The 9,928-nt window shown below is 61.0% G+C and overlaps 1 protein-coding gene across 1 annotated transcript in view; it reads right to left on the bottom strand.

Moving 5' to 3' along the window:
- FCGBP (Fc fragment of IgG binding protein) overlaps positions 1-9,928 on the bottom strand; it is a 68,037-nt gene that overhangs the window by 19,547 nt on the left and 38,562 nt on the right. The window contains exons 11-18 of the mRNA XM_012656970.1: positions 9,604-9,745; positions 7,219-7,556; positions 6,020-6,593; positions 5,071-5,687; positions 4,169-4,712; positions 2,532-3,100; positions 1,706-2,279; positions 427-626 (exon numbers count right to left, since the gene is read on the bottom strand). Coding sequence (XP_012512424.1) covers positions 427-626; positions 1,706-2,279; positions 2,532-3,100; positions 4,169-4,712; positions 5,071-5,687; positions 6,020-6,593; positions 7,219-7,556; positions 9,604-9,745 — 3,558 coding nt within the window. The remainder of the gene's footprint in view (positions 1-426; positions 627-1,705; positions 2,280-2,531; positions 3,101-4,168; positions 4,713-5,070; positions 5,688-6,019; positions 6,594-7,218; positions 7,557-9,603; positions 9,746-9,928) is intronic.

Raw genomic sequence — 9,928 nt, 5'->3', positions numbered from 1 at the left:
GATTAACCATTTTGTAGGTGAAGAAATGAGGTCGGGGAGGGAAATGTGTAGGCCAAATGGTGGCCCTTGTCCCCGAAACCAGTAAATATTACCTTATATGCAAAAAAGGCATTTGCCGATGTGATTAAATTAGGGATCTTGAGATGGAAAATTTATCCTGGATGAGCTGGGTGGGCTCCAAATGCAATTGCGTGTATCCGTATAAGAGGGAGGCAGAGGGAGATTTTACGACACACACAGAGGAAGAGGAGGCATGGCTTGGAGCGATGTGGCCACAACCAGGGAATGTGTGTGGCAACCAGAAGCTGGAAGAGGCAAGGACCAGGGTCTCCCCTACGGCCTCTGGAGGGAGCGCCACCCTGTCAACACCTTGACTTCAGCCCGGCGAAGCTCCACCCTCCCTGCCCACCGCAAATCCCTCCTCACCGGCAAGTATCGGCCACCGTGGGTGCAGCCGCAGTCTTGGACCGGGATGCAGGCGCCCTGGGAGAACAGGAAGCGGTCGTCGCACTCGCAGCCCTCAAAGCAGCGGGTGGTGCAGCCCGTGAGGCCGGAGAGAGCGGCGCAGGAGCCCTGGCAGGTGTGCGTGCAGACGGAGTAGTGGCTGTGGGCAGGGCACTGGAGCGCTGCAGGGGGAGGAGGCAGGGCAGGGTCACATTCCAGCGGGCACGGCGTAAATAATGGGACCCACTGCGCAGCAAGCCCTAGGCTGGGTGGTGCTGGGGACGTGGCGGTAAGGCAGCTTCAGAGCTCACGTGCAGGGAGGCAGACGGTAACAGTGAACACGCTGCATCGAGCGGGTATAGACAGAGGGGTCGGATGGGATGGGGGTCATGGGCAGGGAGTTCTGGGGGGACAGAGGGGTTGAATAGGATAGGGAGCAGGGAAGGGGCGGGGTCGGGGCGGGGACAGAGGCTGTGAGGACCCGGGGGAAACGCCCAGTGTAAGGCCCCGGGCTCTGGCTGAGCAGCTGAGAGACGCTGTGGCTGTCCCGAGATGGGCACCGGGGTAGAGGGAAGGGGGACCAGGTTTGGGTGAAATGCTGATTTCAGCTGGGAACACAGCAGGGGTGAGGGACTCTAAGGACGCCCAGGGGAAGGTGTCCAGGAGGCCCCTGGACCCCTGGGGCAGGCAGTCAGGAGAGAGTTCAGGCCTGGAGCCAGACAGGGTCCACCGTCAACACTGAACAAATCTAGGGCTGTGGGTGTGGACGCTGGCCCTGAGTGTACGTCCTGCCCTTAGGAGACTGAAGGAGACACAGCTCTGCCCTGGGGCACGAGGGGCCATTGCCTTGTCCTGGAGAATCTGAGGGGAGGTGTCGCTGCCCTGGGGATTTGAAGGAGAGGTACAGTCCTGGTTTGGGGGCCCTAATGGGCTGTGGTCTTGTCCTAGGGTCGGGGGGGATCCAGGTGAGCCTCAGACTCGGGCTTGATTGTGTGCACGTCCCGAACCACCCGACTGTCCCTTCCAGGCCACTGCAGAAAAAGTCCAGGACAGAGCCCCAGGGAAGAAGCGAATTTGAGGTTTGAGGAGACCGGGCCCTGGTAAGGAGTCTGAGAAGGGGCAGTCAGAGGGTAGGAGGGAAAGGGGGAGAAGGGGGTGGGTGGGCAGGGAGGGCCTGCTCTGAGATGAACACAGCAGGAACAGCTCAGGAGATGCCCCCGCGCCTGGTCTGGAGTCCTCCGAGGGACCCACGGACACTCACGGCAGAAGCTGTCTGTCCTCCAGGGCTTCACGGCCGCGCCGGCAGCCTGACAGGCTGCTGTGTAGGCTGCCAGGCTGCGGCAGAGGAAGGCTTCGTCACCCTTCTGGGCACACAGGTCGTACACGCACTGGCGGAAGTACTCAGAGGGACTCAGGAGCGCATGGCAGGTCGCGAAGGGGCCCTGGGAGTCGCGGAGCTGCCCGCAGGACTCCTTGCCCTCATATGGCGCCGTCTCCTCTGCCAAGCACACGGGGCAGCCTTCGGGCCCGCAGCCCTCACCACAGTCCTCGGAGGAGCCGGGCGCCCGCCACGCAGCTCCAAAGGCTTCCACGCTGGGGGCTTGTGTGCCACTGGGCAGGACAAAGTCATCGCTCCAGTTGCCATTGAAGTTCCCACAGAGGCCACAGAGTCGTCCGTGGAAAGGGGTAGGGATGGATATGAGGACGTGGGCGTCGCCGTCAAAGAGGAGCCGCAGGTCCTTGGCGGTCTGCAGAACCACGTTTCGGCCCTCGGCAGTCACCCGCACGCTGCCCACAGCCACAGGCAGGGCCACCGTCTCGCCATCCACAGTGACCTGGGTGGGAGGGTCAGGTAGGTCAGGGACTCACGGAACCACAGGTGAGGCTGTCCCCTCACAGCCCCAGGGCAGAGCTGTGTCTCCCCTTCCCTCCCGAACTCCCAGGGTGGGACCCTTCCCCACCAAACCCTCCAAGGTTAGGGCTGTGTCCCCCTCAGAACCCCCGGGTTGGGGCAATGTCCCTCTGAGACCCTTTTGGGTGGGGTCATGTCTCCTCAGAACCCCCAGGATGGGGCCGTGTCCACTCACCTGTGGCCCCCGAGCCAGGGTCACAACCTGATCAGCCACCGTGACCACCAGGCGTTGGTCTCCAGCTGCGTTCTTCTCAAGCACGATGGTGAAGTCCTCATCCCCAGGCTCCGGGTGGCAGACTTTGGCCAAGACATAGGAGCAGGAGCCATGCAGGTCATAGACACGGCCGTCAAGGGTGATGTAGTGGATGCCCCCGCTGGCCAGGCAGCGGCCACAGCCCGTGGGGTGACAGGCCTGGACACCGTTCTCCAGCCGGCATTCCTCATAGGGCCCACAGGCCTCGCCCTCCTGGCAGCTGACCTGGCCACCCGGCTCGCACTCACAGCGCTGCTCGCACTCAGGGCCCGGGTAGAAGGCCTCGCCCAGCTGGTAGTAGCGGCCATCGTGGAGGCAGCCGCACTGGCCCACGGGCACACAGGTGTCGCCGCTGAGCACGTAGCCAGCGTCGCAAACGCAGCCCTCTCGGCAGGCTGGCTCGCAGCCCTCGGGGGCCGAGAGGCTCGGGCAGCTCACGGGGCAGGAGTTACCGCAGAGCTCGTAGTGGCTGTGGGCAGGGCACTCAAAGGCTGTGGGGACAAGGTGGGGATGAGATGAGCCAGGCAGCCGTGGGTGGGGGGGAGAGAAGGACAAAGGAGGGAAGAACCAGGCAGGACTGGGGGGCAGGGGAAGGTCCTGAGAGAGAACTGCCCGGTCAGCTTGGGTGTCACTGGGTGTGGGCATCTAATCCAGCGCATCAGACTGGGGGTTCGGCACTCAAGCCGGGGGAGGGGGATACGAACAGGTCCCTCTGCCAGGTTGCGTGTTAACCTGACCGAGTATTTCCAAACATCAGGCGATCTGCCTGGGTGAATGTGATCATGTGTGTCTGACCGTGACACGCAGGATTAGAACCCGCTGTGGGCATCTCAGGGTGTGCGTGTGACTGCGGTACGGGGCCAGCTGTGTGTCGGGGCGTGGATCTGCCCGAGCACACCTCCCTGCCCGAGCTGTGGGTGTCCACCTGGAGCATCGGTGTCCCTCTGACATGATCTGTCTCAGGGTGTGACAGGATAAATCTGACCGAGGAGACCTGCCTAAAGGGACCGCCCGGGACTATCTAACTGTGAGTCTGCGCGTCTGCCTGGGGCTGAGTCAGACTCCTGATTCCATCTGGATGTTTCTGACCAGTTTGCTTCAGTGCATAATCCAGCCAGACGCCACTGAAGGTATGGGACCAACTCTGTGTCACTAGGTGCATTTCAGCGTGTGAAACAGTCAAGGGGCATCTGACCGGGTGTAACTCACTAGGTCTCTCTGACTAGGGGTATTTTGCTATGGGACTTGGACAGGGCCAGCCACCCGGATCTACATCACTAGGAGATCGGAGCACATGGCCCACGAATTCCTGAGAGCTTACTGGGCCCGGGGTTTCTGAGCAGGTGTCTGTAACTGAGTCTCCCCTGCTGCTGGAGCTGACATGGTGTATTTGAGTGTCTGAATGTCAAGGTGTTTCTCCGATGGGAGACAGCTGGCTCAGGGGAAGGGGGGTGGTCCCTGAGACCCATGTAGGAAGAGAAGGCGCTTTCTTGTCTTGGAGTCCTGGGAAGGGCGGAGAAAGACCCCACTAGGTGGACCATGCAGGGATCAGTACTCACGACAGAAGTCTGGCCGCCTCCACTCGTCGAGCTGGACCCCAGCAGCCTGACAGGCTGCTACATAGGCGGCCACGGCAGGGCAGAGGCCTCCCGGATGACCCTGAGCTTGGCAGGTGTCCAGCAGGCAGGCCTCAAAGTACTTCTCCGGCAGCACGAAGCAGTGGCAGGGCGCCAGCGGGCCGTCGAGGGCAGAGATCACGCCGCAGGCATCTGGGCCGCCAAAGGGCTCCTGCTGCTCGGGCGTACACGGCTCCGGGCATGGCCCCGGCACGCACTCCCCGCAGCCCGGATCACCGCCCACCTGCCAGCCCGCTGGGTCCCCGCCCACCGCCTCCAGGTCGTCCGCGGGGTCCTTGTTGTAGTTCCCGCACAGGCCACAGAGGGCGCCCGCGTACGCCGCCGGCACGCGCAGGCGCACGGAGCTGCTCCCGTCAAAAGCCAGGGAGAGCCCGAAGGTCGTGGTGACCACCACGTCGGCGCCGCTAATGTACGCGTGCAGGCCCGAGTCCAGCTGGAAGGGCAGCGCCACGAGCTCGCCGTCCACCTGCAGGGGGGCGATGAGGGGCGGTGAGAGGCGCAAATACGGGTTTGAATCCTGGCTGCACTGCCTGTGGCGCTCCGAGCACACAACCTCCTCTCTTATAATCAATAGACACGAAGCCACTGGCTCCTCAGGCTTCTCTGAAGCAGGTACTTTTCTTAGACCCATTTTACAGAGGGATAAACTAAGGCTCAGAGAGGGGGATGCCACTGCTCCAAGCCAGCTGGCTCCTAGGCCTCGGAACCTCTGCATCACGCGGCGGCTAAGCTGCCGAAGGTGCTCAGAGGAATGGGGGGCTCCTTACCATCTCGGGCAGCCCCGAGGCTGGACGTGCTCCTGTCTGGCCCACAGCCCTCCTCACCTGTAGCTGCCCGGGCCAGAGGGCACTCAGGGTCAGGGAGTGGCCGTAGATATGCAGGGTGACACTGCGGGTGTAGCTGACAGCCTGGCTGCCCCGGTGCTCGTTGACTACAGTGACGCTGAAGTTCTCAGCCTTCGTGGACGATCCATTGCAGGGCGCGCTCAGCAGGTACTCGCAGGTGCCTTGGAAGTCGAACTGGTGCCCATCCAGGGTGATATAATGGGGGTCACCCCAGGCCTCGCACTCAGCCGTGCTGATGGGGTGGCAGCCGTGCTGGCCAGAGGGCAGGAGGGCACACTCTTCACCCTGTCCGCAGCTAGAAGGCTTGCAAAGCAGCGAGCCACCCCCAGGCCCACAGTGACACCACTGGGAGCAGGTGTCATCAGCCCAAAACTCGCTGTTCGCCTCATAGTAGGTGCCGTTGGCCCAGCAGCCACAGCCGTCTTGAAGGGACACGCAGCGGTCGGCACTCAACACGAAGCCTGGGTCGCACTGGCAGCCCTCGGCGCAGGGGCCCTCACATGGGGCTGAGGTCGCGGGGGGTGCAGGGGACGGGCAGCTGGCTGGACAGGGTGAGCCACAGAGCTCGTAGTGGCTGTTCTCTGGGCAGGACATCTCTGTGGGAGGATGAGGGAGCGGGAAGGAGAAAAACAGAAAGAATAGTGTCAGGGGTGTCAGAGGACAGCGTGGGAGGAGACAGAGACAGAGAGGGACACAGAGAAAGAAATGAGAGAAACAGAGAGACCCAAACAGAAACCGAGGGAGATGCAGAGAGAAAGAATGAGAAACAGAGACAGAGACGATCAAATGAGACGCAGAGAGAAGCGCCAAGTGACAGAAAGACAGACACAGAGAGAAAAGAACAGAAAGACCCAGAGGGACTGGAAGGAAACCAAGCCAGCCCCACGGAGACAGGGCCCTGCCCCCAGCTCCTGCCCCCAACACTCACCACAGCCGGCCTGCGTCCGCCAGTCCTCGATGACAATCCCAGCAGCCTGGCAGGCGGCAGCATAGGAAGCCAGTGCCTGGCAAAGTAAGTTGTGGGCCCCACCGCCCAGGCAGACATCCAGAACACAGCCCTCGAAGAAGCTGTCAGGTGGCACTTGGGCATGGCAGGCGGCGAAGGGGCCCCCTGTGCCAGGGGCCAGGGGTCCACAGAAGCCAGGGCCCTTAAGCTCCTCCTGCTGGTCTTCGGGGCACGTTGGGCAGGACCCCTGACATTCGTCCCAGCACAGTGGATCCCAGCCTGGGACTCGCCAGCTGCCACCCCAGATGGGTATCGAAGGAGCCAGTGTGCCATTGGGGAAGACCTGGTCATTATTGGGGTCGCCGTCCATGTTCCCGCAGAGCCCACACACTGCACTGTGATAGCTACTGGGCAGGATCACCTCCACCCGCCAATCCCAGTCGTAGGTGACTTGCAGCCCAAAGTCGGTTGCCAGCACCGCCTTTGACGCGCCATGGGTCACTGAAAGCCGCCCACCGGCCGCCGAGACAGGCAGCGCTGTCAGCACCCCGTTCACCTGGGGGAAGGAGGGAAGGAGGCAAACATGACTTACTGGAGGTGGGTGGGCCCAGCTCTGGCCCCCCCTCCCTCTCCTCCTACCAAGGTCTTCCTCACGACTGACAGCTACATTGTTATTTGACCATAACTGTGGACACCTGTCCTAGTCCAGGCCCTGGGGAATAAAACCTCACTCTGCTTTTTCTAGATCTCTCTCTCGACCTCTGTCTCCCTCCTTTCTGTCTCTGTCTTCGCGTCTCTCCCTGTCTCTTTACCTAGGTCTGTCTCTCTATCTCTGCATCTTCCCTTCTTTTTTTCTCTCTCGAGTTTCTCTCTGTCTCTGTCTCTCTTCTCTTCCTCCCTCCCTCCTCGTTCTCCGTGCATCTCTGTGTCTGGACATCTCTTCCACGCACTCGCCACCAGGCATTTAGTGCCTGCGCTGTGTTGAAGTCCTACATTAAAGCCCTTAGCAGAGGGCGAGGCTCGTTTAATTCCCAGTGAAAAGGTGCTATTTTTGCTGTAATTACTGTTGTTTTTGTTGTCATTTTGTTTCAGGCCTGGGTGAAGACAGAGAACCTTGAGCTCCCAACTGTCCCCTCCAGGACCCCTCCAGGGAGCTCAGGGGACCGTCCTGCCAAACGTACCCGAACTTTGCCAATCTCGTCCTTGTGGATGGAGATGTTGGTGTCAAGGGTAGACACGGTGACGAGCCTCACGTAGGACACGGCAGGGTTGCCCCGGTTCTCGTTCTTGGTGGTGATGGTGAAGGGTGTCAGGCCCTGGGCGCTGACCCCCAGGCAGGCAGTTGTTGCCAGCACGTAGTCACAGGTGCCCTGGAAGTCAAAGGTCTGGCCATCGAAGGATTGGTAGTGTGGGTCGCCCCACAGCCAGCACATGACGTCATAGTTGGGCACGCACACGCCCTGGCCACCCTGGTCTTTGCATGTCTCCTGTGGCCGGCATGTCACACCGTCACACGGGTCTGGGGACAGAGCAGAGAAGACCTTGAGGGGCTGCCCACCATAAGGACGGCTGGTCCCCTGCCTCTGCCCCAGTCCGTGCCGGGGACACTGGCTCTGAGCATTAGACCCAGGCCCTACAGCCAAGACCCAGGCTCTAGGGTCCCTATGTCTGAGACCCAGGCCCTGCGGTTTTCTGTTTGAGATGAAGTCTCCAGGGTTCCCTTGCTTGAGATCTCAGCCCCAGGGGACCCAGGTTGAGACCTGAGCCCCAGGGGTCCCTGTGTCTCAGATGCCAGCCCTGAAGCCATTCATGTCTGAGACTCCAGCCCCAGGGTTCTCCGTGTTCAAGACCCAGGCCCCAGGGTCCCCCATGCCTGAGATCCTAGCTACCTGGGGGTCTCCACATCTGAGAACCACATCCTGGAGGTCTATGTGCCCAAGACTAGGGTCCTGGGGGACCTTCTGATGAGAACCCTGTGCCAGGGGTCCCAACATTTGAGATCTAACCCTGGGGTCCTATATCTAAGTCCCATGGCCTGGGGGTCCCTCTGTGCAAGACTCCATCCCTAAGGGTTGCCACATTTGAGACACTACCCTCATGCCTGAGGCCCTGTCCTGAAAGGCTTCTGTGTACAAGACCCTCTCCCTAGGATCGCTACATCTGTGACCCCAGCTTTTGGAACCCCTGCGTGCAAGATGCCAGCCTGCAAACTTCCTCCTCTCTCCTCCTGTACCAGTTACCCATTTTTTGCCTCTCAGCTTCAAAGCCACCCACGGCGTCAGGCTTCGTCAGTAGAGGGCGCTGGAGAGTCACTGCAGGAGGGCGGGGCTCCTGGTCCCGCTTCCCGCCCGCTCTGCCCTTCCAGCTCCTGCCTGGGTGCGGGGCCACCCTCAGCGAGGTGCACCCGCCACGGCTGGCTCCGCAGGGACGGGTTTCCTTCTTGCCAGCTCCGGCCTGCACGAACCTCTCTCCCACCCAGTGGGCTATAGCTGCACCCTCTCCAGTGAGATCGGAATCGGCCTTAGCGTGGGGGCGTGGGGCGTCCCCTTCCCAATTTCTCCATCCTCGCATGCTCCGATTTAGCCCTAGAGGGAGGGGCTGGTCCCCGTACCTGCTACCCTTGTATTCTTTAGCCCTCTCTTTACGCTTTAGGCGTCAATTCCCTATTGCGAGTGAATGACTCTCTACGTTAAACCTCCCCTATTCAAACGACTGTGTGCTTTCTGTCTGTTGACGGGACCCTGACCAAGATGTACCCCCATCCCTGGGAGTCCCTGTTATCCCGAGGGTCTCAGCCCCTGCCCCGCAGTGTTGGAGGTCCCATTCTCTCATCCTTGGGAGAGAGGGGGTTCTCTGTCCTTCACCCTAAGAAACCAGCCCTGGGATGGCTCTGTGTCCCAGATTAAGACTGGGGGACCCACGTCTGAGACTGTACCCCTGGAAATCCTGATCCTCCACTTGAGGAGGGTCCCCACGTCCAAGGTCTCCCCTCATGGGAGTCTCTGTGCCTGAGATCTGCGAACTCTGCCTTTGGGGAGCCCAGCCTCTCCCATGTCCTTCGGTGCTGGCGTCTGAAGCCCCGAGCCTGCTCCCACATACCCGTGGTCAGCAAACTGTGGCATCTCGGGCTGCCTGTTTTTGTGTTACAAAGTTTTACTGGAGCCGCACCTACCTCTTCACCTACATAGTCTGTGGCTGCTTTCATGCCACAATTGCGAAGTTAAGTAGTTGTGACTGAGACCACATAGCTCCGAGTATGAGAATTTGCCACCTAGCCCTTTAAAGAAAAAGTGTGCTTGTCCCTGCCTATCCTGAGGGTCTCTGACATCTGCCCGGGGAAGCCAAGCCATGAGGGGCCCTACAGTTTGGATGCCCCCACAGTGGTCCCCGCCTCCCAGAGTGGAGGGTCTCTGCCCCTGAGAGACACAGCCGAGGGGTCCCCAGGTCTGAGGTCTCAATCCTTAGTCCTGCACACCTCCCACCGTGAACACCCAGTCATGCCGCCCTCAGCTCCAGAGTCCCTGTCCTTTGTCACTAGTCCCATCAGCCACACCCTTGCCCAGCACCTTTGGTGACACAGCTCAGGACACCTCCGGAGGGCTCGCACACCTGCCCCGGCTTGCAGCTGTGTTCCTGGCACACCACGCCTTGACCTGCGTGGCACGTGCACTGCTGCTGACAGTTGTCGGTGAGGAGCGTCTGGTCTGGCTGTGGGGACAGACGGCACAGCCATCAGGGACCCCACCGTGGGAGCCAACTCCCCAGTGTTCCGGGCACAGAGGGGTCTGGCGGACGCGAAGGGGCCATCTCTCAGCAGGGTAAACCCTTGTCTGTGAAACTGAGGCATGGCATGGCTTTGGAGCCCAATTCATTCATTCATTCATTCATTCA

This window comes from Propithecus coquereli, unplaced genomic scaffold (genome assembly GCF_000956105.1).
Source record: "Propithecus coquereli isolate 6110/MARCELLA unplaced genomic scaffold, Pcoq_1.0 Scaffold53, whole genome shotgun sequence".
In the NCBI taxonomy this organism is placed as follows: domain Eukaryota; kingdom Metazoa; phylum Chordata; class Mammalia; order Primates; family Indriidae; genus Propithecus; species Propithecus coquereli.
The sequence above is the reverse complement of the archived record's forward strand: the minus strand, read 5'-3'. Positions and strand labels throughout refer to the sequence as shown.